Raw genomic sequence first — 24,240 nt, 5'->3', positions numbered from 1 at the left:
AGTAGCCGAGGCGGACCGGGAGAAGACCGCCTTCACGACCCCGTTTGGACTGTTCGAGTGGGACCGGATGCCTTTCGGGCTCTGCAACGCTCCGGCCACCTTCCAACGCTTGATGCAACGCTGCCTTGGAGGTCAGTTGATGGAGTCAGTATTGGTATATTTGGATGATGTGATTGTGTATTCCCCAGATTTCGATTCCCACCTCCGGCACCTAGAGGAAGTCTTCCGAGCCATGGAAAGGTACGGGCTGAAGCTGCAGCCGGACAAATGCCACCTGCTGCGGCGAGAAGTGAAGTTCCTGGGCCATGTAGTCAGCGCAGCAGGGGTGGCCGTGGACCCCGAGAAAGTCTCGGCAGTGAAAGATTGGGACGCGCCTAAAACTGTGAGGCAAGTACGATCCTTTCTGGGGTTCGTGGGATATTACAGGAGATTCATTAAAGATTTCTCGAAGATTGCCAAGCCCCTTAACCAGTTGCTGGTTGGCACGGGACGAAGCCGGGGCCGTGGGTCGCCCCCTATTAACTGGGACAGTGATTGTGAGATAGCTTTTCAGAGACTGAAGCAGGAGTTGTTACAGGCCCCCATCTTGGCGTATGCTGACTTTTCTGAACCTTTTGTCTTATATACAGACGCGAGCAACCTGGGATTGGGGGCGGTATTGGCCCAACGGCAAGAAGGAACAGAGCGGGTGATCGCGTATGCGAGCCGGAGTCTCCATCCGGCAGAGAGGAACGACGCGAACTACAGCTCTTTCAAACTGGAACTGCTGGCCCTGAAGTGGGCCTTGAGCGAAAAGTTCAAGGACTACCTTTGGGGAGCTAAGGTAACAGTCATCACAGATAACAACCCTCTGGTGCATTTACAGACGGCGAAGCTGGGGGCCGTGGAACAGCGATGGGTGGCTCAGCTGGCCAACTTTGATTACAAGCTGCAGTATCGGCCTGGACGAGAACATACGAACGCGGACGTCCTCTCAAGACTGCCAGAGGGAAAGAGCCCCAGACACCAGGGGTATCGAAGGGAGGATAGCCGTGAGGAGGGCTACATGATAGGGGCCGTGGAGGCGCCAGGAGGCCAGCAGGAAGCTGCACCAGGGAACTGGGGGTGGGACCCCCGCCGTTGGATAGAGAGACAGGCCCAGGACCGGGACGTGTGTCAGGTGAAGACGTGGGTAGAACGGGGCCGACGGCCCGCGCCAGCGGAAAGGCTAGCCCAGACAGAGATGGAGAAGAAGTTGTTGGGACAGTGGGAGAAGCTGGAGCTACAGGAGGGAGTGCTCTGCAGGAAGACCTGCGATCCGAAAGTGGGCGAGGAAGTGTGTCAGATCGTGGTGCCAGCCAGCCAGGTAAATGCATTGGTCTCGGCCTATCATGACCAGTTGGGACACCAGGGACAGGAGAGGACTGTATCCCTACTGCGTAGATTCTTCTACTGGCCGGGATTGGAGGCGGCTGTACACGATCTAATTCAAGCGTGCCCCCGATGCACGCTGTTTAAATCCAGACGAGAGGCCCGAGCACCGATGGTGCCCATCCACGCGAAAGCCCCCCTCTTCACATAATGGCAATGGACTTCCTGACGCTAGGCGGCCTTCAGGACCGTTATCAAAACATTCTGGTAATCACTGACCTATTTACTAAATACGCCTGGGCAGTCCCGACGCTCGACCAGACCGCAAACACCACCGCCACAGCTCTATGGCGAAATGTGTTCCAGACCTTTGGATGTCCCGAGTTTCTGCACTCCGACCAGGGGGCAAATTTTGAATCCAAGGTAATCCGTGAGTTATGCCAGTTGTATGGATGTACCAAAACCCACACCACGTCGTACCACCCCCAGGGGAATGGAAGCTGTGAGAGGTTCAATCAGACCCTACTAGGACTACTGGGGACCTTAGATCAACGACAGCAGAGCGATTGGGTGAGTGCGTTACCAAATCTTTGCAAGCATACAACAACAGTGTTCATAGCACGACGGGGTATGCCCCTACTTACCTGATGTTCGGCAGGCACGTACGGATGCCCACTGACCTGGTCCTGGGAGTAGCAGCAGACCGGGAAGAAGTGAGTGTGACGGAGTGGGTGGGGCGCCATCACCAGCGCTTGCACTTTGCGTACGAGCAAGTGTCTAGAAAGATACAGACGGCAGGAGAAAGGAACAAACGTCTGTATGATCGGACTGCTCGAGATGCCCCCCTGTTACCAGGTGAGAGGGTCCTGGCGAGAGATAACCGGCGGCAAGGAAAGGGAAAGTTGAGTGACCGCTGGGAGGCTATCCCGTATGTGGTCTGCAAGCAGCAGAGACCGGGACAGCCGGTGTACACCATCCGGCCCGAGGGAAAACCTGGCCCCGAGCGGGTAGTACATCGGAACATGCTCCGCCCCTGTCCGAATTACCCCGAGGCTGTGATAGAAGGGCCCACAGAGCCAGTACCGGCGGCCCCCTGGATGGAAGGATGGGCTGTGGTACCAGGTCGACCAGTGGCGGCGCTACCCCCGGCCGCCCAGAGGCAGCCAGAAATAGCACCCGAGCCAGCTGAACCCCCAGTGGCCCAGATACCGCCTGAGTTGGTACCTGAGCCGGTTGAACCCCCGGCGGCCCAGATGCAACCAGAGGTAGTACCCGAACCAGTCGAACCCAATTCACCCGTGAGACGCTCCCAACGGGAGAGCCGAGGACGCCCCCCTGCCCGGTACGGTGAGTGGACGACGCCGAGGCATTCCAGGGACTAGAATGCATTGGCGGGGGAGGATGTCACAGGAGTGACGATCTTTTAGGCGGAACCAAAAATTGGGCAAGTTTGGTTCCGCCCGGATGTTTCCGCTCGGACCGGTAAGAGAAAACACCGGACATCCGGTAGCGCCGCGAACGCTGTAATCAGCTGAATTACATGCAGCTGAGAGTTATTAAGAGGAGCGCCGGGTGATTGGGCAAGAAGAACACTCAGGAGAGTATATTAGATCAGTTTGAAACACAGTTTAAGGTGGAGATTGTTCCTGTTGTTGATGTGTGATCGTAGCGCTGAGTTGGGCTCACCGGGTACGCTACTTTGGACTACTGTATTGCTCTCCCTCTCGTCTAGGATTATAGCCTTATGTGGAGGAAAATACCGAAGACCTTAAAGGTAGATAAAGCGAACGAATACTGACCTTGGATGAAAGCAACGAGGGAAGGAAGGACGCACCGTTGTGAGTATACGGTGACAGAAGAATAGTGTTGGCGGCTGGAAAACGCCCTGTCTGTGCAGCTGGAACTATTACAGCGTGAAGTCGATCTAGGACAAAGAAAGTACAACAGTTGTGAGTAACGGAATCTTCTTATAGAAGAATTGTGCATGTATTGACCTGTGTATCTTTTTGAGTGTCTCCAACGAGAGCGGGTGGCCCTACCCCTGAGCCAGCGTGGTGGGTGAGCCGAAGGGTCTTTTTGCGAAACGGCTCCAGCGGTGAAAAACAAACACTAGGCCAAGTTAACATCTCCATATCTCCGTCCCGAGCGAAGGAAAGGAGGACGGGCGTCTATTGTGTGCACTGAGTGGTGGGTGAGTCTTGGATGTAGAAATTTTCACTTTGAAGTGGTGCTGTGTAATGCTGTGTATTGCAGTGGGATTGCTGTTGTCTTGTCTGACGTACCCCCGCCTCCAGTCACTCGCTCTTGAGACGACGAAGAGGAAGAAATGGTCCTAGAGTAAGACCTGTACACGATTATGCTGTGAGTGTGTTTCAGTCTTAGAATTACGAAGTGGCATCTCGAAGTATTTTCCCAGCTAAACGCTCAGCGGACTCGAGCTTCTAAGTGGCGGCGAAGAACTGTGCTACTGACGGTGCGTGAGTATTATCCAGGAGATTGTTCCCTTACCTGTGTCTTTCTGATCAACATAGAGCCTGAGGCGAAGGAGATCCGCCGGCCCGAGGTCTCGACCAAAGGGCGCCCCGGTCCAGTTTTCGATCGACCAACGGGTCTCGAGGAAAGGGCAGCGCTCGACCCGGTGAGCCGGCGTGACGGTTCTCGCCCCTCTATAGACCAACAAGCTCGCCGAGAGGGTTTTGGCCCCCGGCGCCACCTAGGAAAACCGCCGTCCAGTTGACGCACCGTACAGCCAGCCACCGTAAGTCTGCCCCCTGTTAAGTGAAATATAACCTGTTAAACTGCTTAATCGACAGGCAAGAGGAGTGTGTCGTGAAGAATTGTGGAGAGAGAGAGACAGCGTGAATGTCGAGATAACAAACTGTGGAGAGAGCCATACCTACCCAAAGCTGTAGTCAGCAACGAGGTGAGAGAGATCATTGGACGCCGAGTCACTGTGTCCTAGTGTCCCAGCAATCATCTGTGGAGAAGGAGAGAATAGGGAAGGAGAGTGAGTCGATCAGCAAGGAGCTGTGCGCGATAGGCGGCGGAACGCCTCGAGTGAGCCACAGGTACACGGAATAGGAACAAGCTCATACGAACACTGATTTTGATTTATTCTGCCTCCAGGAAAGAAGAGGAGCGCGCCACGGGCAGAGGGAACCAGAGGCGGGAGCCGTTCCCCGACGAAACCCCCACCCCCTGTCACCCACTTGCTCGTGGCTCCCCTGGAGGGCAGAGCCGGACTTTAGTTTTAATCTCCCCTTTCCCCAAATCCCCAGTACTTTTTAGATATTTAAATAAATAAAGAATATTTTTATACTTACCTGTTCCTCGTTGTTGTCTGGTCATTGGGTTGGTTTTGGGGACCTCCTCGAGGTGGAAGTTTAGAAGGGGCGTGGCTGAACATTAGCGGCCCGCCCTTGGCTTGTGACAATAACTCTAATAAATATTTATGAGAATTTCATTGAAATTATTAATATTAATAAATGCGTAATAGTTGATGGGATTAAAGACAAAAAAGTAATGTTTCTCAGCTCTGCCAGTTCCTGTCACAATGTTCATCATCTTCAATCTCAAATTGTTCATTATTGTGTTCAGTGATGAATGTAAGAGATGTGAGTCTGTCCTGGTATAAAGGAAACAGTTTATTGTCCATCATCAGTGTGTCTAATCTCAACATCAGACTCTCTCTACCTCTGGAGGTTGAATATCAGGATACAAACACATACAGATGTGTACTCAACAATACCATCACAAACCAAACACAACAGTTTTGCTTAGAAATTACTTTATTAAAAATAAATTAATGTGTACAATGCTTTTTTTAACATATTAGAGGTTTAATTTTTCATTTTAGATGAAAAAAGTCGGCCTATTGAAATAAACTCATCTGTTTGTGTTGTTTTCCTTAGACTGTGTTTGCTGTTGTCATGATTCTGAAACTGTGATCAGATTGGTCGTTTCTGCTCTGGTGGGCGTGGCTGCGGTTGCCATTTTGGTTTATGACATCAGATCGAGCAGAGTTAAACCGAAGAAAAGATCACAGAGACCATCAGACTGTTAGTGATGAAACAGATACACTGTAAAAAAAATCTGTAGAAATTGCAGCTGGGTTGCCGGTAATTTACCGTAGATTTACATTTATGTTAATTTGTTCAAAGTATATATATATATATATATATAAAGTATATAAAGTACATTTTTAATATTAACAAGTATTTATCTTTACAGAATAAAACTATACAATAACAGACTCATGCAAAGCATTCTGGGAACCAGAATTCATAATCAACCTTTTTCTGTTTTTTGCTTCAGATTTTGTTTACCATAATGTTTTGCTTAATACTGTTTTTTTAGTTTTACTCTATAAAGACAAAGACTTGTAAATGTTTAATGTTCATTTAACTTTGAAGAAAATGTTGCCAGTTAAAAACATACATTTAAATCTATGGTAAATTACCGGCAACCCAGCTGCAATTTCTACGTAATTTTTTTACAGAGTATAGTTACAAATAACTACTATTTTTACTCTTCTTTTTCATTGTTTTTGCTCTGTATATTAAACACTCTATATGAAACATATTATTACTTTAAATATTAGGGTAGCCAATTTAAAAATATGAAAATTCTGTCATAATTTACTCACCATCATGTTGTTTTAAACCTGTAGTTTTTTTATTTTGTTGAACACATGCTAAACGTGCATAAGTGCTAAGAACTATCGGAAAAGCAACTCAGATCATTTTCTTTTTATAGTTTTAGAGCTGAGTAAAACATACATTTGTGTTTTTTATTTCATTTATTGCATTGCTTCATTTATTATTATATACTCTTACAATTTTTTGTTTTCATTCATTTTAGCATTTTAGCATTCACTTTTTATTCTTTTTAAATGTTTTATAATACTGTATATTGATAAAACTACTGAGCAAGTAAAATTATTTAATAAACTATCTTTATTATATTTACATCACTTCGTCTCCTGTTTGCTGTTTTTTACCTTCATCTATTTATTTGCCTCGATGTTGATTTGAACTATTAACTCACAACAGAGTTGATATTCAAGTACAGCTTGACACTATATACAGATTTCCTAAAGGGAGAATTTCCTCAGTAAGACTGAAAGATCAGATCTTTAGGACATTTAGATAAATAATAATAATATTTCATTATATGAGATTACAGACATGGATCCAATTTTACATCTGTGAATTAAAGCAAGTGCAAGAAATGCTTTAAATGTTTATTAACTTACCAGTCAGACCACAGAAGCACAAACAGAAATTAACACACACGAGAAACATTTTCTTCAACACTCGACACAGTGATGCTATCAAGAAGAGTTGTGTAGAGATAAGTTCAGATGTATTATTGGGTTAAATATAAGATAAGCTGTAAGTATTGTGCAGATTAACACAACTGTAGACTAACAAGATCGTACTTCTAGGTTTGTGCAGCAGTTTTTCTCACACATTCGGTTGAGCTGTTTGCTGTTTTATTTTCATCTCACTCTAAAGATCTTCAAAAGTACAAATAATTACATTGCATTGTAGAAAGTAAAAATTGGATCTACTTAAACAAATGACTTGAATTAATAACATTATGGGATGGATGGTTTCCCAGATGGAGTTTATCATAGTCTCAGAAATGCATGTTTGAGCTGCTTTAATTTCAAAGCACCTTGCACTGACATATTTTAACATACATTGGTACCATTGTTTTGTCTCAAGATGCAACCCAGTCTCACCCCATGGCGTCTGACGACACTTGACCATGCGTCGGTGTGTTGGCGCGGGGGGTGTGCCTTTCGCGTCATTTTTTGACGAACTGGGGACTTCAATACTATTAGGTCCGTTGCATTCTCTTTCCTATTTTCTTACTATTTTCTACCATTTTCGCGTCGGTTTAGGGTTAGATTTACATAATGACATCCCTACCCAAACCTAACCCTAACCCCAATGCCAGGCGACAACTGTTTAATTTCGCGTACCTGGTAGTGTTGAGGTCCCCAGTTCGTCGGGGGATGGCGCGAGGGGTGTACCCTCCGCGTCGGCATGTTGACGCATGGTCGGGTGTCGTCAAGTATTGACGCCATGGGGTGAGACTGTGTTACAAGATGCACATCAGTATTGTTTTGTGTAAGGTTTGTTGGTAAAAACTACTTAAATGTGCTAAGTCCTTGATCATCTAAACCATGTCTAGGAAACTGCCCCCCCAAAAAAGTTTTGTCAACTTTAAGTTGTAAAAATATTTTTTACTAATTGAAATAATCCAACTTTCAACTTTTACAGTGTAGGCCTATATTAACTCTACATCAAGAGTTTGCAGTTCTTCCTGACTCTTTCTAAAGAAAATGCATTCCCTAACAAAGTTTTTTGCATTAGGCTCTGTCACAAACAACTTTTGTAGTCTCTTAACCGTCACTAATCTGTAAACTCCACAAGACCATATAGAGTGTCTCTTATTTTGCTATATGTTTCAGGGTGGATGCTTATTTCCACACTTTGTGATTCCTGTGTGTCTGTTACGACCCAAGGCTGTCTAGGGTGAGGGATGTAACATTTTATTTGAAAACTTTTCCTTTTTTTTGTGTGTGTGTGTGTTTGGATGGTAGAAGACAGACACGGGAGTAAACTGAAAATTATTTATTAAATGTGAACCAGTGAACAAAGTGACAAAAGTGTGAATAATGATAATGATAATAATGATAATAATAATGATAATAAGAAAACAAAAATGAGAATAGCAAAATAATATTTACAATATTTACAAGGGTAGAACACAAAACACAGAACCAAAGGAAAGGGGACGAGAGTGGTGCTAAATCAACGAAAGAAACAAAACAAAACGAAGCTAACTATTTTTGAAGACCGCTAAACTAATCTAAAGAAAAATAAAAATAAAACAAAAAGGTCTTCAGCGTATACACGCCCTAACTAAACTACACTAGCTAGATAAAAGTCGGGAAAAAACATACAAGGGTGGCACTCACTCCTAAACTAGTGTGTCTAATACAAAATTAATATTTCCCTACGTGTGCACAATGTATGTCGCGCGACAATCTTACCTGTCCGCCTTTCCCCGGCACGGGGAAAACGAAACGCCAGAACATTCAGGACAAAACAACGGGATAAATGAGATAACGAAAAACGAGAATGAACTGACATACACAGGCGGGGTAAATATAACAAGCGAAACAGACAGTACACAGTAACAGAAGGGTGTATAGTAATTGTACAGTATATACAGTAGATGAGCCGCAATGACTGACGCGCGTTTGAACTGGCGTCCTTTTTAAAACTGTGGGAGGATGGAGATTGGTGGAACCTGATGTGACGTCATTTATATACTGCAATGATTGACATGTTGATGGTCCAATCAGGAAACTGGGTGTATCTGGAGAGAGACAGCGGAGAGAGAGAGAGAGAGAGACACAACACAAAGACACACCTACACGGACGTAATACACCCTCCCTTAAGAACAAACAGGTGTTTGTTCTATCACACAATTAGAGGGTTAAACTCTGGAAAGGGCATCGGCTAGAACATTGTCTTTACCTTTTTTGTGCACAATCTCCAAATTAAAGTTTTGTAAATACAAAGACCAACGCATTAAACGTTGATTGTGATTGTACATGCGTGACAAGAAAACCAGGGGATTATGATCCGTGAAAACTGTAATAGGTAAGTTATTCGAACCAACATATACCTCAAAATGTTGTAAAGCCAGAATAAGGGCCAAAGCTTCTTTCTCTTGTAGAATAATTGAGTTGATGTTTATTAAACTTCCGTGAAAAAAAGCTTATGGGATGGTCTACACCGGATTTATCCTCCTGAAGGAGAACAGCTCCAGCACCAACACCACTGGCATCCACTTCTAATTTAAAAGGTAAGGTACAATCGGGTGCTACAAGCACAAGAGCATTGCAGAGTAAAGCCTTAACGTTAACGTAAGCATATTGACATTCAGGGGACCACACAAAAGACTTTGATGGGCTTAGCAAAGAGGTGAGAGGTCGGACAACAGTCGAGAAGTTTTTGCAGAAACTTCGATAGTACCCCGCCATGCCCAGAAATCTGCGCAACTCACGGCGGGTGGTGGGAACGGGAAACTCCAGAATGGCCGTGACCTTGGCCGCAACAGGGACGAACTTGACCCTGACCCACTTCCTTACCAAGATAGGTAACAGTAGTCTGACCAAATTCACACTTGGCTAAATTAAGTGTTAAAGAGGCTTTGTCGAGGCGCTCAAACACTGCTTTTAGCGTACACACATGTTCAGCCCAATCCATTGAATAAATAACGAGATCATCTAAATACGCACTACAATTGGGTACATCACCAAGCACCAAATTAACAAGTCGTTGAAACGTTGCAGGTGCGTTACGAAGACCGAATGGTAAAACAGAATATTGTAGAAGATGATCCGGAGTTACAAAAGCAGAAATTTCAGAAGCTTGAGGGGTGAGTGGAACTTGCCAATAACCTTTTAACATGTCCAATTTACTAACAAAATGTGCTGATCCAACATTGTCAATACAGTCTTCCATGCGGGGAAGAGGATAACTGTCGGGCACCGTTACCGCATTGACCTTACGGTAGTCGGTGCAAAACCTGAACGTTCCGTCAGGTTTGGGAACCAGAAGACACGGAGAACTCCACGGGCTACAGCTTGGTTTAGCTAACCCATTGTCTAGTAAGTATTTTACTTCTTGGCGCATAATAGATCTTTTAATTGCATTTACACGATAAGCATGCTGCTTAATAGGACGAGCACCATCTACATTAATTTCATGCTGCAAAACCGTGGTTTGTCGGGGAACATCGCCAAAAAGACAGGGAAAATCAGAAATCAATTTAACAATGTCAGAACTTTGTTCTGTAGTTAAATGAGTAAGGAATGACGGGAGATCTTTTTTTATTTCAGAGTTTGGTAACCGCGCACATTGCTGAGGAGTGTTGCGAAACATCACTCCATCCTCGTCATCACCCGCACAACCACGAGAGGAACCCAGATCTACGGCGGTAACTACGGAAGAGATAGTGGGCTCTTTCATCTGATCCGCAGCATCTGCGAGGGGTTTCTCACGGTCATGGTAAGATTTTAGCATGTTTATATGGCAAACACGAGACTGACGTTTCCTATCTGGCGTATTAACCATATAATCTGTCTCACTCATTTTCTTAGCTATTGTATAAGGACCACAGAACCGGGCAGACAGTGATGAACCTGTGACAGGCAGAAGTACTAGCACTTTGTCACCAGGTAAAAATGAACGGGCAACTGTTTTGAAATCATACTGGCGTTTCATATTCTCCTGAACAGAGGCCAATGACTCTTTAGCAAGAAGGCATGCATCATGCAACCGACTACGAAACTTGCTAACGTAATCCAATATATTAACTTTTGAACTCGATTCAGTAGACATGATTTGTTCTTTTAAAAGTTTCAAAGGACCTCTGACGGTGTGCCCAAAAACGAGCCCCGCCGGACCAAATCCGAGGGACTCCCGAACAGCCCCACGCACGGCAAACAGAACCAAAGGGCCACCCGCACCCCAATCACGAGCCGCCTCCACGCAACACCTGCGCAACATGGATTCAAGGGTTTGATGGAAGCGTTCGAGTGCGCCCTGACTTTGGGGATGACACGCACTCGAAACTCGGTGAGTTATAGCAAGAGACTCTAATACCTGATTGAAAAGTTTTGACAAAAAATTAGTGCCTTGGTCTGTCTGGATAATTTTAGGAAAACCAAATGTTGAAAAGAATTTTGTCAATGCTTTGATAATGACCTGAGCAGTAATTTTTCGTAATGGAAAGGCTTCAGGAAATCGGGTAGCCACACACATGGCAGTCAACAAAAATTGATTACCTGATTTAGTCTTAGGCAACGGTCCAACACAATCTACTATTACATGCTCAAACGGCTCTCCCACCACTGGAATTGGGGAGAGCGGAGCAGGCGGAACAACCTGGTTCGGCTTTCCAACAAATTGGCAGGTATGACACGTACGACAGTAATTCGCAACGTCTTTCTTTAATCCTGGCCAGAAAAAATGTCTTAATATCCTATTGTAGGTCTTAGTTACACCAAGATGACCAGCCAACTGATGATCATGGGCTAAAAATAAGAAATGCTGTCGATAAGGTAAAGGAATAACAATTTGATATACAACATTCCAGTCTAGATCCTGTTGTGGGGTGGAACACCATTTACGCATTAACAATTCATTGTCAATGAAGTAAGCAGTTTTCTTATCCCTAGCGAGTTCACACGAGACAGCAGAGTTGAAACACGGCGCGAGCGTCTTGTCTTCTTTTTGAGCGGCCACTATTTGCGCTCGCGAAACTGACAAACTCAGCTTGTCTGAGTCTGCGATACCAAAACCTGGCGTCCCCGTTTTCAAAGTGTGACTCTTTTTAGGAGAGTCAACAACTTCTAACGGAGCGTCATCAACCAAAAGAGGAGCTAAGAAAGAATTTGACAATTCAACCGCTTCTCCGTTTTTCCGTGACTGAGCGCGAGTGACGGCGCACGCAGGAAAAACATCAGAGTAATCACCAGAAAGATCTTCAGCCTGACAAATCACATCTGGGTTGTCGACCACTTCTAATATTGGCATAACTTTTCCTCCAGCGAGGTCATTGCCAAGGATAAAGTCAACACCTTTAATGGGCAGAGAAGGTCGCACAGCCACTTTCACAAAGCCGGTACACAAATCACTATTCAAATATACACGATGTAACGGTGCCTTCACGAAACCCATTTCAATACCCTGTACAATTACACTTGACCCACAAAAAGTTTCCTCATCCAAAGGCAACGCATCCGCTACAATAAAAGACTGTAGGGCACCCGTATCTCTAAGCATTTTTATTTCTTTTTGTTCCCCAGGTTTTCCAGTTAAGGAAATTAACCCCTTCAGAACAAAAGGTAAATAATTATCATCAATGACTTCGTTTAGCGTATGTGCTTTTTCAAGTGTTTTAACAAAACCTACACCTTTAGGCTGGTTTTGCTGCTTACGTTTAAGCGTTAAACAATCAGCTATAATATGCCCTTGTTTGTGACAGTAGAAACACTCTCTAACCTCTGTGGGCTGAGGAGAGCTAATCTTGGGACGAGCTGACTGAGAATGAGTCGGCACCGGAGGAATTTTCTCGCTACGGGCAGAGGAGAAAACCCCTTTGTGCGTAAGCACAAATTCATCCGACAGAACAGCGGCGTGGGACAATGAAGTTACTTTTTGCTCATTAAGGTAAACCACAACACGCTCGGGAAGACACCCTTTAAATTCTTCCAGCAACACAAGTTCTCTTAACGAGTCAAAGTCATCCACTTTACTAGCTGCACACCATTTGTCAAATAAATTTCCTTTCTCCCTGGCAAACTCAACAAAAGTTTGGGTAGAATTCTTTTTATGGTTTCTAAACCTTTGTCTGTAAGCTTCAGGAACAAGCTCGTATGCTCTAAGAACAGCAGCCTTTACCGAGTCATACACCAAACTATCCTCTAACGATAATGCAGAACAAACCTCCTGAGCTTTTCCAACAAATTTACATTGTAATAACAGAGGCCAAACTTCTTTGGGCCAACAAAGGGAGGAGGCAATACGCTCAAAAGCGCTAAAATAAGTATCCACCTCCGACTCTCTGAATTGTGGTACTAATGCAATTTGTTTACTTACATCAAAAGCAACTGAGGACGGGTTAACCGGTGGAGGAACATTTGAGACCTGTGCGGGCGTTGGATGCGCAGCCGAGCCGGCGGCGATCTTCATCGCTTCCAGCTCGAGCTGCCGCAGCTTCACCTGCTTTTCGGCCTCGATCTCGAGCCTGCGCACTTCCAGACGCATTTCCAACTCAGCCTGGCGTGCCTGAGCTTTTTCTTGTGCCTCTATTTGTAGGCGGGCCAAACGGACTTTTAATCGGGCATCTATCCTCGAGTCCGTGGACACCGGTGAAAATGGATCGAAGGGTGACAAGCCAGGTTTCGCATCGGCCGTCGCGCCACCCACAGCTCCAACCCGTTCGTCCACCTCATCGTCAGTGTTAGAATGGCCCACAGAATCACCACCAACATCAACCTTCCCACCGGTCTTACCCGCCTCAGCACTTATCACAGGAAGAACATCAAGTTCAACCAAACCTTGTAGAATTTTACGTTTAATTTCCTTTTTAAGCATTTGTTTGCCCAAAGAAATATTGTAATGCTCTGCTATGGATTCCAACTCCTTTTTTCTACATAAATCAACTTGTTCTGCTGTAGGATTACCAATAAAGGCTTGCAAATTAAACAATGCCATGACTGTTACACACCACACCCACACAAACACGCAGCGCGGCATAACAAACAGGCCGCCAACCGCAGGCCAAAAGCAGACCGCTAACACAAAGTCGTCCGCCACCAAGCACGCACACCCAGGAAAAGGAAAATTTTCAAAAAAAATTATATGGATTATCAATTTTTAATTATCCCGGACGAGCCCCCAATAAATGTTACGACCCAAGGCTGTCTAGGGTGAGGGATGTAACATTTTATTTGAAAACTTTTCCTTTTTTTGGGGTGTGTGTGTGTTTGGATAGTAGAAGACAGACACGGGAGTAAACTGAAAATTATTTATTAAATGTGAACCAGTGAACAAAGTGACAAAAGTGTGAATAATGATAATGATAATAATGATAATAATAATAATAAGAAGAAAACAAAAATGAGAATAGCAAAATAATATTTACAATATTTACAAGGGTAGAACACAAAACACAGAACCAAAGGAAAGGGGACGAGAGTGGTGCTAAATCAACGAAAGAAACAAAACAAAACGAAGCTAACTATTTTTGAAGACCGCTAAACTAATCTAAAGAAAAATAAAAATAAAACAAAAAGGTCTTCAGCGTATACACGCCCTAACTAAACTACACTAGCTAGATAAAAGTCGGGAAAAAACATACAAGGGTGGCACTCACTCCTAAACTAGTGTGTCTAATACAAAATTAATATTTCCCTACGTGTGCACAATGTATGTCGCGCGACAATCTTACCTGTCCGCCTTTCCCCGGCACGGGGAAACGAAACGCCAGAACATTCAGAACAAAACAACGGGGTAAATGAGATAACGAAAACAAGAATGAACTGACATACACAGGCGGGGTAAATGTAACAAGCAAAACAGACAGTACAGTAACAGAAGGGTGTATAGTAATTGTACAGTTAATACAGTAGTTGAGCCGCAATGACTGATGCGCGTTTGAACTGGCGTCCTTTTTAAAACTGTTGGAGGATGGAGATTGGTGGAACCTGATGTGACGTCATTTATATACTGCAATGATTGACATGTTGATGGTCCAATCAGGAAACTGGGTGTATCTGGAGAGAGACAGCGGAGAGAGAGAGAGAGAGAGACACAACACAAAGACACACCTACACGGACGTAACAGTGTCTAAATTGCGTCCTATTTTTCAGGTTTCCATGAGGAACTTACAATTGGACATCTGGTCCTGATACAAAACACGTTGATGACTAGAACCACACTGAACAATGTCACTTATTTCCATTTCTATGTACATATGGGTGATTCTCTGGAAATTAGACTTACGAGGTGTCATGAAACATTTTGATAAAAAAGTAAATACAAAGTAAGAGTATCAAAATAAGAAGCATACAGTTACAAACATCTCTTCATGTACTATTTTGCACACGATTTCAAATGACATCATACAAACCAATTTCGTTGTTTTTCCACATTTAAGGGGGAAAATGTCATTACCGCAACGTGTCCATGACTGGATTTGGGTTCTTTGACATTGAAATATTTATATTTATAAAACGGTTAGTTCCAATCCTTGATTCTGATTGGTCAATAGGTGTGCTTTATTCACGATAAAACACTGCTATGACCGCTTCACCCAACAGTTCTGTTTATCACTGCGCCCTTAGCAACACCCTTAGCAACCACAAGTATCGGTATGTTGTTTTTATTTGAGCTTTCATGCACATTGGAACACATTTTTGTTCATGGTCAGGGACTATTTTTTCTAGCGGAAGGAATGCTTTTTATTGATTTAACTTCATGAAAGTTGCACTAATATTTTTTTTTACTTTATTATTGTGTGGTAACCGTTTTATAAAAGCAATAAGGAACTTGAGGCAAGTGCTGTATCGTGAATAAGTAACGGCTTATTCACGATACAGTGTCACACCCAGGGGCTGGCTGCTACTTGGCTAAAGCCACGCCCCTTTTCAAATTCCACCTCGAGGAGGTCCCCAAAGCCAACCCAATGACCAGACAACAACGAGGACAGGTAAGTATAAAACAATCTTTATTTATTTAAATATTTAAAATGTACTTGGGGAATGGGGAAAGGGGAATTAAAACTAATGTAACTGGCTCTGCCCTCCAGGTAGGCTACGGCCAAGAGAATGACAGGAAGAAGGGGGAGCAATGGGGGGTCCGGGGCACTGTAGACCAGGGGGTGTGGGACTCAGGCTCCTGCCTGGTCTTTAATGTCCGTGGCGCCCTCCTTTTCCTCCTGGAGGAAAAAATCAAAGCAAGATGAGTGTTGGGGTTAATGTCCTTTCTGCGTACCTTGGTTCTCCTTATGGGGACTTCTCCACACGTGCTCACACAGTTCCTTGTCGTGTCACTCACTCTTCCTCTCTCTTCCTCCACAGGCAACAACTAGGACACAGAGGCACCGTCAATTGGACTTGGTTCACTCTCACCTCTTCGCTGACGACAGCTCACGGTAAGTACAGGATCCACACGGCTCGTTTTTTTGGTGCTCACTCTTTCTCTCTATTTCTCCACAGGCAGCGGCTGGGACACAGAGGCACAGTTAATTGGACTTGATTTACTCTCACCTCTTCGCTGACTACAGCTCACGGTAAGTACAGGATTCACACGGCTCGTTTTCGTGGTGCTCACTCTTTCTCTTTCTTTCTCCACAGGCAGCGACTGGGACACAGAGGCACAGTTAATTGGACTTGATTTGCTCTCACCTCTTCGCTGACTACAGCTCACTGTAAGTACAGGATCCACACGGCTCGTTTTCGTGGTGCTCACTCTTTCTCTCTATTTCTCCACAGGCAGCGACTGGGACACAAAGGCGCAGTTAATTGGATTTGAATGGCTCTCACCTCTCTGCTGACACAGCGTACCGTAAGTACAGGTTTCACTCAGATCCTTCTCATGTCATTCACTCTCTCTCTCTTTCTTTCTCAGATGGGGTAAGCAGTTCCTATGTGGCGTCGGGGGCAACCCTCTCTACAAGCTCGATGGTTACAGAGGGGTGAAACGTCACGCCGTCTCGCCGGGCCGAGCGCTGCCCTCTCCTCGCTACCGTTGGGCGATCGAACACTGGACAGGGGCGCCCCTTTGTAGAGGCCTCGGGACGGCGGAATTCCTACACCTCTCTCTGCTGTAACAGCAATCACTACACAGATGAAAGCATCAACAATAGCGGCCCCTGATCGTACTCACACATTTGCCAATTCTCCTGCTCTTCACCGCCACTCTCCAATCCGCCCAATGTCTAGACGGGGAAATCGTTCCGGGGCACCACACCGTTACTTTAGACCTGAAGCACGTTCACAACATATGATGTACTGATTTCTCTAGGACCAGCAGCCTCTTCGTCCTTCCTCGACGAAGTGTGTGACAAGACACACAGCAATACACAGCAATCCACAGCAATACACACCACCACGTCAAAATAAAGGTTTCTACAGCACAAGGACTCACCCACCACACTCAAGTGTACACAAAGGACACCCGTCTTCCTCCACTTCGCTCGGATCGGATCTGGCGATGAATAATACGGCCTAGTTGATAGTTTCGTCGCTGTGACTGCTTCGGTTAATGTTCCTTTGGCTCACCCACCACGCTATCTTAGGGGTAGGGCCGCCCTCCTTCTCCAGGAGGTATCTAGTATAAAGGCAGGTCAGTATACAATACGCTTTCAATTGAATCTTGGTACTCACATCAACGCCGTTTTCGCTCCTTTTACTTTGTCTCGGTTTACAACGTGTTCCGTTCACTCTTCGACCTTTAAGGTTCACGATGTCTTCACAACCATGCAACTTCAGCCTGAGAGAGAGAGAGTTTAGACAGCCACCAGCAACACACCGGGCGAGCGCAACACAGCGCTTCAACACACACCAAAAACTTCTCCAAACTGTGATTTGGACTGATCTTAAGTACTGCCCTGTTTGGCGTGTCCTCCAATCGCCAGCCGCTCCTGTTAACTAGGCACAGGTGCATCCAATTCGCCGATTTTCCCTCTTAGGGCGCTACCGGAAGTTCCGGTGTTCTTCCTTTCCGGTCCGGGCGGAAACACTTCCAACTTTGGTTCCGCCCCTAAAAAGATCGTCACCTTGTGACAACAGCACAGCCTCTCGTACCTTATTTGTTACTTAAAAAAATCTAAAAAGCTTCAGAGCATGTTATATTATAAACATTTACAGTAAAGAAATATGTGGTATTTGGTGATCATTGGTAAATGTAGAAACAATAATAAGGAATATAAATGTGTCCAAGAAAAATGTTCTCATCCTCCGCAACAATTTTCAATCATTGTTTAAGCCCTCAAGGAACTAACATTTTCAAAAAAATTGTTCGAAGGGACATAATTGACTGTGACACTCAAGATGGCTACCAGGTAAGCAGTTCTTATTTTTTTCTCCAGATAAAATTTAAAATTTTGTTTATCATAGTACCTAGACAACTTTTTAGTTCTCACTACCAAAACATGAGTTTGTAAATACATGTTGCGGTAATGATAATTTTTGAAAATGATAATCTAAAAAATGTAAATAATTCTATAGGAAATATTTTTAAATAATGGTTAAAGTAAGTTCAGACCTTAATCATATGTGCAAAAAAAAAATGGGTTTCAAGGGCTTTTAAAAAAAATCTGATGCTGGACACCTTCTATGTCTGGATTTCATGAGAATCACCCGATTGTGTGTGTATAAATTGTAATGTTTTTAAAGGTGTGTGGTTGAAGACATGGGGGTGGTCCAAACTCAGCAGATTTATCTCTACACAACTTTTGTTGATAGCATCGCTGTATTGACTCTATCAGACACTGAAGTGTTGAAGAAAATGTTTCTCATGTTTGTTTATCTCTGTTTGTGCTTCTGCTGTCTATCTGGTAAGTTTTAAACATGTTTTATGATTTTATAGTTTACTGTAATAAATAATTCACATTTTCATTCAGTCATTTGCATTCACTTTCTTACTTTTGAATTGAACCAAATAAGCAAAACCTAAACATTCAGTTATCTGATTAAAAAAAATGTGTTGGTTCAAAGTTTCTAATGGTTTAACTATGACTACGTTTCTGTATAATCTTAAATGTAAGAGCTTTCATATGTGACTGAATTTTTTTGTGTGTTCAGGTGTGTTTGGTGATGAAGTGAAGTCAGTGTCAGTAATGGAGGGAAACTCTGTTACTCTACACATTGATATTAAACTACAGACAGGTGATCTGATCGAGTGGAAGTTTGGAGCTCAAGAGACTCTTATAGCAAGAATCAATGTAGTGTTCAAAGATATCTCAATACATGTCCTTGATGAAAGATTCAGAGACAGATTGGAGGTGAATGATCAGACTGGAGATCTCACCATCACAAACATCACAACTCAACACTCTGGACTTTATAAAATTATTATCAACAGCGCTAGAGAGATCTCATACAGATTCAATGTAACTGTCTATGGTGAGTTAAAAGTTCGATAAAAAACGTTACTGGAGGAAACAAAGATCATGGTTTGTACTATGCAAACTTGATTTTATGCAATGTTGTGCTCTGAAATGTGTCATAACCCAACACAAGTATGAGTTGTGTTGTGCGTTCACCAAATTTGGTTACATTAATCTAATTCATTTGACATGGGAGCAGTGATTAAGTGTATTTGAAGTGAAGGTATTTTGATGATCGTATAGTATTCGGTTTATATCATTATCTCATTTTTGATGAGGTGACATTTAGTGGCTTTTGCATCTGAGCTCCTCATTTACAGCAATGTCAATTTCTTTACTTAATCACTAATAATTGAAGGGATGAAAGACTAAAAAAGTCATTTTGCTCTCAAATGTTTTCCAGCTCATCTGCCTGTTCCTGTCATCAGCAAAGACTGTACAAAAAACTCAGTATCATCAAATTGTTCATTATTGTGTTCAGTGTTGAATGTGAGAGATGTGAGTCTGTCCTGGTATAAAGGAAACAGTTTATTGTCCAGCATCAGTGTGTCTGATCTCAACATCAGACTCTCTTTAGAGGTAGATTATCAGGACAAAAACACATACAGCTGTGTGGTGAGCAATCCTATCAGTAATCAGACTCAACATCTTAACATCACTCAACTGTGTCAGACGTGTTCAAGTACGTCAATCACTTTGTCTTTAATGTGTAAAATCCTTTTTATTAAATATTTGCTATTTTCCTTTTAGATGAAACTGGTAAATAGTGGCCTTGTTGAAATATGTGTTGTTTCCCTCAGATTGTGTTTTCTGTTGTCACGTTTCTGAAGCTGTGATCCGATTGGTTGTCTCTGCTCTGGTGGGCGTGGCTGCGGTTGCCATTCTGGTTTATGACATCAGATCGAGCAGAGTTGAACAGAAAAATTATCACAGACACCATCAGACTGTTAGTGATGAAACATTTTTATAGATCTGCTATTTTGGTTTCTCATATTGTGTTATAATCTGTAGCTTCTGTAGCTTTTTTTCTCTGTCTATAAAACTAATGGTAATATATCTTTTATTATAACTTTAAATATTAGGGTTGCAATTTAAAGTTTTAATGTTGTGTGTTTACAAAACTGTTAAGAAAATAAACACTTAAGGTCTTCCAACAAAACCTGAATGAGCATTGTGTGTATGGGACTGGGCTGCTACCCAGTTTCATGAGGTTTCGAGATATAGTCACGTGATTTTTTTGGATTCTTTTTTCGTGATATCACGTATTGGTTACTCAACTGCTTTTTCCTATTTTCAAACCATTGTAGTTTAGGGTTAGATTTGGTGCTTGCATTAGAATGTCACTTTATGTATTGGTTTATATTATTTTTTCTGATTCATTTTTTGATATGTCGCCTGGCGTTAGGGTTAGAGTTGGGTTTGGATAGGGATGTCATTTTAAACCGAAGCAACAATGGTAAGAAAATAGGACAAAACAGTTGAGTAACCAATATGTGATGATCACACGAAAACAGGAATTCGTTATATGATCATGAAAACGCGGAAATTCGTGATAATATCACAAAAAACTTGGAAATTTGTGATAATATCACGAAAAAATTAAAAAAAATGACGTGAGTATATAACGAAATTTCGTGAGACTGGGCTGTGTATGGGGGTGGTTTGTGTTGTTAACTGTATTTCTGGAATAAATGCTTCTATTTTTTAAAGGATGCAATTCTAAGTGTGTCCTCACACTTCTTTTTTCAATCTGATGTAAAAAAAATTCTGTAAAAATTGCAGCTGGCTTGCCAGTAACTTACCGTAGATTTAATTTATGTTTTTTACTGGCTACATTTTGTTCAAAGTTAAATGAGGATTTAACATTTACAAGTCTTTGTCTTTACAGAGTAAAACTAAAAAAACAGCATCAAGCGAAACATTCTGGGAAACAAAATCTGAAGCAAAAAACAGAAAAAGTTTGATGATGATTTCTGGTTCCCAGAATGCTTTGCATGAGGCTGTTATTGTATAGTTTTATTCTGTAAAGATAAGGAATTGTTAATATTTGAAATTTATTCAACTTTGAACAAACTCTTGCCAGTAAATAACATAATTTTAAATCTACGGTAAATTACCGGCAACCCAACTGCAATAACATTGTAATTTATACAGATTTTTTTTACAGTGTAATAAATTTCAGTTCATTTAAATTAGTTTAAACCCATTACTCTGGCTGTGCCCGAAACTATATTTGTACTATATTTGGCGTCCGCCATTTTGTAATGGTGTCTGAAGCCCGAAAGTAGTCCTCTGCTATTAAAGGTTACCAAGGGGACTATTTTCGGGCACTGCTCATATCACTACGCCTGCTGCAGCCATGTTACGGCAGCAAGCCCGTGATTATTACACCAGAATGAGAGTATAGTTCCTAGCTATATCTGCCTAGAAAATCACAACTTTTAATTTTCTGTCGGTCTTAACACACGACATAACTACAGAAGAGTCAAGTTTTAAACAGGAAAAAATATCGAAACTCTTATTTTTAGCGCAATGCTAATGGTCTAATCAGATTCAATGGATTATGCTAAGCTATGCTAAAAGTGGTACAGCCAGACCGGGAGATCAGCTGAATGGATTCCAAAATGGGAAAAGTCAAATGTTTAACTCTAGAGGAGCTGGAAAATGAGCATATTTTCAAAAAAAGTGGAGTGTCCCTTTAACCTGGTCTAGCTGGACTTAGATGGTCAGGCTGGGAGGACCAGCTTAAACCAGCTGCCACCTTAAACCACCTTATGCTGGATTTTTTTGTAAGGATTAGTCTAATACCTGTTTGGTTGCATGGATTGTACTTTGAACAGGTGAAGTAAATTTTCTGTATGTCAGGTTTACAAAATGCACACTATATCTAAATAGAAGATATGGAGTGATTTTGTAATGGCACCTGTGGTCGTTAAGTGAACTACAACCATCAAATTATTGCCTGTGCTCGTGCACACCTATATAATGTAGGCAAGCCTCTGCCAAAACAGATGCAGTTTACCAAAATCATCCTGACAGATGAACTTGCATAAACATCAGTTCGGGGTTTTGAAGTTAATCTATGTAAGCCAGAAAAGGTCTTTTTTATGTTTGCTACAAGCACATATAGCAATAAAACGTGATAACTTCATAAAAAATCTTGCATACAGGCCCGTAAAAACATTCCTTTTTTGTAGTAACCTGCTCATAGATTGATCAGGTTCCATGGAAGTCGCATAACTCACATTTATTTCCTTATTCCTTTCATTTCACACATACTCAGTGAGACTCCAAACCTTTGCCTTTTTGTGAATTCTCCACCCAAATATCTCCGAGATAAATGTTGTAATACCTGTCGCTGGGTTAGTGGGTTTCAGGTGTAGCTCACTCAGAGACACTGAACATTTCAATATCTTTACTTTACATTTGTTTTAACTAAACACCTACAGCAAAAATGAAGATGGTGACTTTACTCTTCGTCATCTCTTTATTTATCAATGGTAAGTTCATTTATCAACATTTGTGCAACACTTTTGGTTTCACTTGGCACAGATCTGTATTTTATGTATGAGTTTTGGTTTAGTGGATAGGCTTAATAACACCGATTCAAATGATATATATCTTTATACATACATTTATCTTTTGTTCAACAATTTTGCAGCTCTGTGTTGTTTTTGAAAGATCACATGATGGTTAGATAGCAAATATCCTGACTTTGTGGTTAACAGAGGTGGAAACTGAGACTCTTAAACCATTTTAATGTTGACTTGAGAATGTCAGATTAAATTTTTAAGTAGGCATCACTCAATGATCTCAGTTGATCTCAATTTTTCTGTTTGTGTGTGCAGGTGTGTTTGGTGTTAAAGTGAAGTCAACGTCAGTGTCGGTGTCAGTAATGGAGGGAGATTCTGTTACTCTACATACTAATCTTACTGAAATACGGAAAGATGATGTGATAGATTGGAGATTTAATGGGGTTCGCATAGCTCAAATCAATAAAGTGGCCAGTATTATCTCACTAAATGATGATGTACTTGATGGGAGATTCAGAGACAGACTGAAGCTGAATGATCAGACTGGAGATCTCATCATCACAAACTTTATAACGAAAGACTCTGGAGTTTATAAACTAAAGATCAGTGAGAGCAGTGAGACTATAGAAACCATTTTCAATGTTAGTGGTGAGTATTTTAGACAATTTAACACTTATTTAAATAATTTTTAAGCACTTCACTGTAAATATGTAACTGGCATACAGTTTCTTATAGTTTTTATATACCTATAATGAATTTTTACTGGCGTATATGGCATATTTAAATGTTTGCAGTTACCTATAAATGCAGTTTAGATGGATTAATCTCAAGTTTGCTTAAATTTTAAAACAGGACGTTCATAAGTTATTATCAAAGTAACTTTTGAATTTCTGAACACAATCTCTTTCAGGTGTTTTCTATAGGAAATCCTATTGTGCAGGTGTGTTTGGTGCAGGTAAAGGGAAGTCTGTGTCAGTGATCAGGGGAGAATCTGTTACTTTACTAACCGATGTTCCTGATATCAAGACACATGATGTGATAAGGTGGAGATTTCGTCATGAAAACTCTCCTCTAGTCGAACTCGACAGAAGGGCTGGTATCTTCTCTATACATGATGACGTTCTTGATGGGATATTCAAAAATAGACTCCAACTGGACAATCAGACTGGATCTCTCACCATCACAAACATCAGAAACACTCATTCTGGAGTTTATGAAGTAGATATCAGCAACAGCAGTACACACACCATACATCAGTCAATCACAGTTACTGTGTGTGGTGAGTACATTTTAATAGTCAATTTTATTATTTTTAATGTTAGTTTAGCTGTCTATGTTTGAAACGGATCCAGGATCATCCCTAGAAAACACTGTTTATGTACAGATTGCATAAAATGTTGACTATCAGAAAAAGCATAACGGTCGTAATTTGAACCTGCATTGTATTGCGACGTTTTACAGTGTTTTTTTTTTCTTCTAAAATATACAAATGGAGAAAGAAAATATTAAACACTCTAAAAGAATTGTCATCTTAGGATAAACAATTCATTTAAACGGACACTTCACTTTTTTTGGAAATATACTCATTTTCCAGCTCTACTAGAGTTAAACATTTGATTTTTACCGTTTATAAATCTATTCAGCTGATT

General features: G+C 42.2%; 2 protein-coding genes and 1 long non-coding RNA gene across 3 annotated transcripts in view; all 3 read left to right on the top strand.

Annotated features, from left to right (window-relative positions):
- Positions 1 to 20,028, top strand: part of LOC141359400 (SLAM family member 5-like) — a 32,438-nt gene extending 12,410 nt beyond the window's left edge. Inside the window, exons 2-3 of the mRNA XM_073861794.1 lie at positions 19,462 to 19,734; positions 19,859 to 20,028. Of these exons, the coding sequence (XP_073717895.1) occupies positions 19,462 to 19,734; positions 19,859 to 20,028 (443 nt within the window). The remainder of the gene's footprint in view (positions 1 to 19,461; positions 19,735 to 19,858) is intronic.
- On the top strand, positions 1,603 to 4,023 carry LOC141359281 (uncharacterized). Its single transcript, XM_073861453.1, has 2 exons — positions 1,603 to 3,711; positions 3,882 to 4,023. Exon 1 carries the CDS (start codon positions 1,998 to 2,000, stop codon positions 2,730 to 2,732), a length of 735 nt encoding a protein of 244 aa, XP_073717554.1. The 5' UTR covers positions 1,603 to 1,997; the 3' UTR covers positions 2,733 to 3,711; positions 3,882 to 4,023.
- On the top strand, positions 9,087 to 10,827 carry LOC141359282 (uncharacterized). The gene is made up of 3 exons (XR_012365694.1): positions 9,087 to 10,046; positions 10,278 to 10,446; positions 10,539 to 10,827. It is a non-coding gene; the product is annotated as an uncharacterized lncRNA (long non-coding RNA).
- Positions 20,029 to 24,240: the final 4,212 nt, after the last annotated feature.

Source organism: Misgurnus anguillicaudatus, chromosome 23 (assembly GCF_027580225.2).
Source record: "Misgurnus anguillicaudatus chromosome 23, ASM2758022v2, whole genome shotgun sequence".
Taxonomy (NCBI): Eukaryota; Metazoa; Chordata; class Actinopteri; order Cypriniformes; family Cobitidae; genus Misgurnus; species Misgurnus anguillicaudatus.
This window is presented reverse-complemented; position numbering and strand designations above follow the sequence as displayed.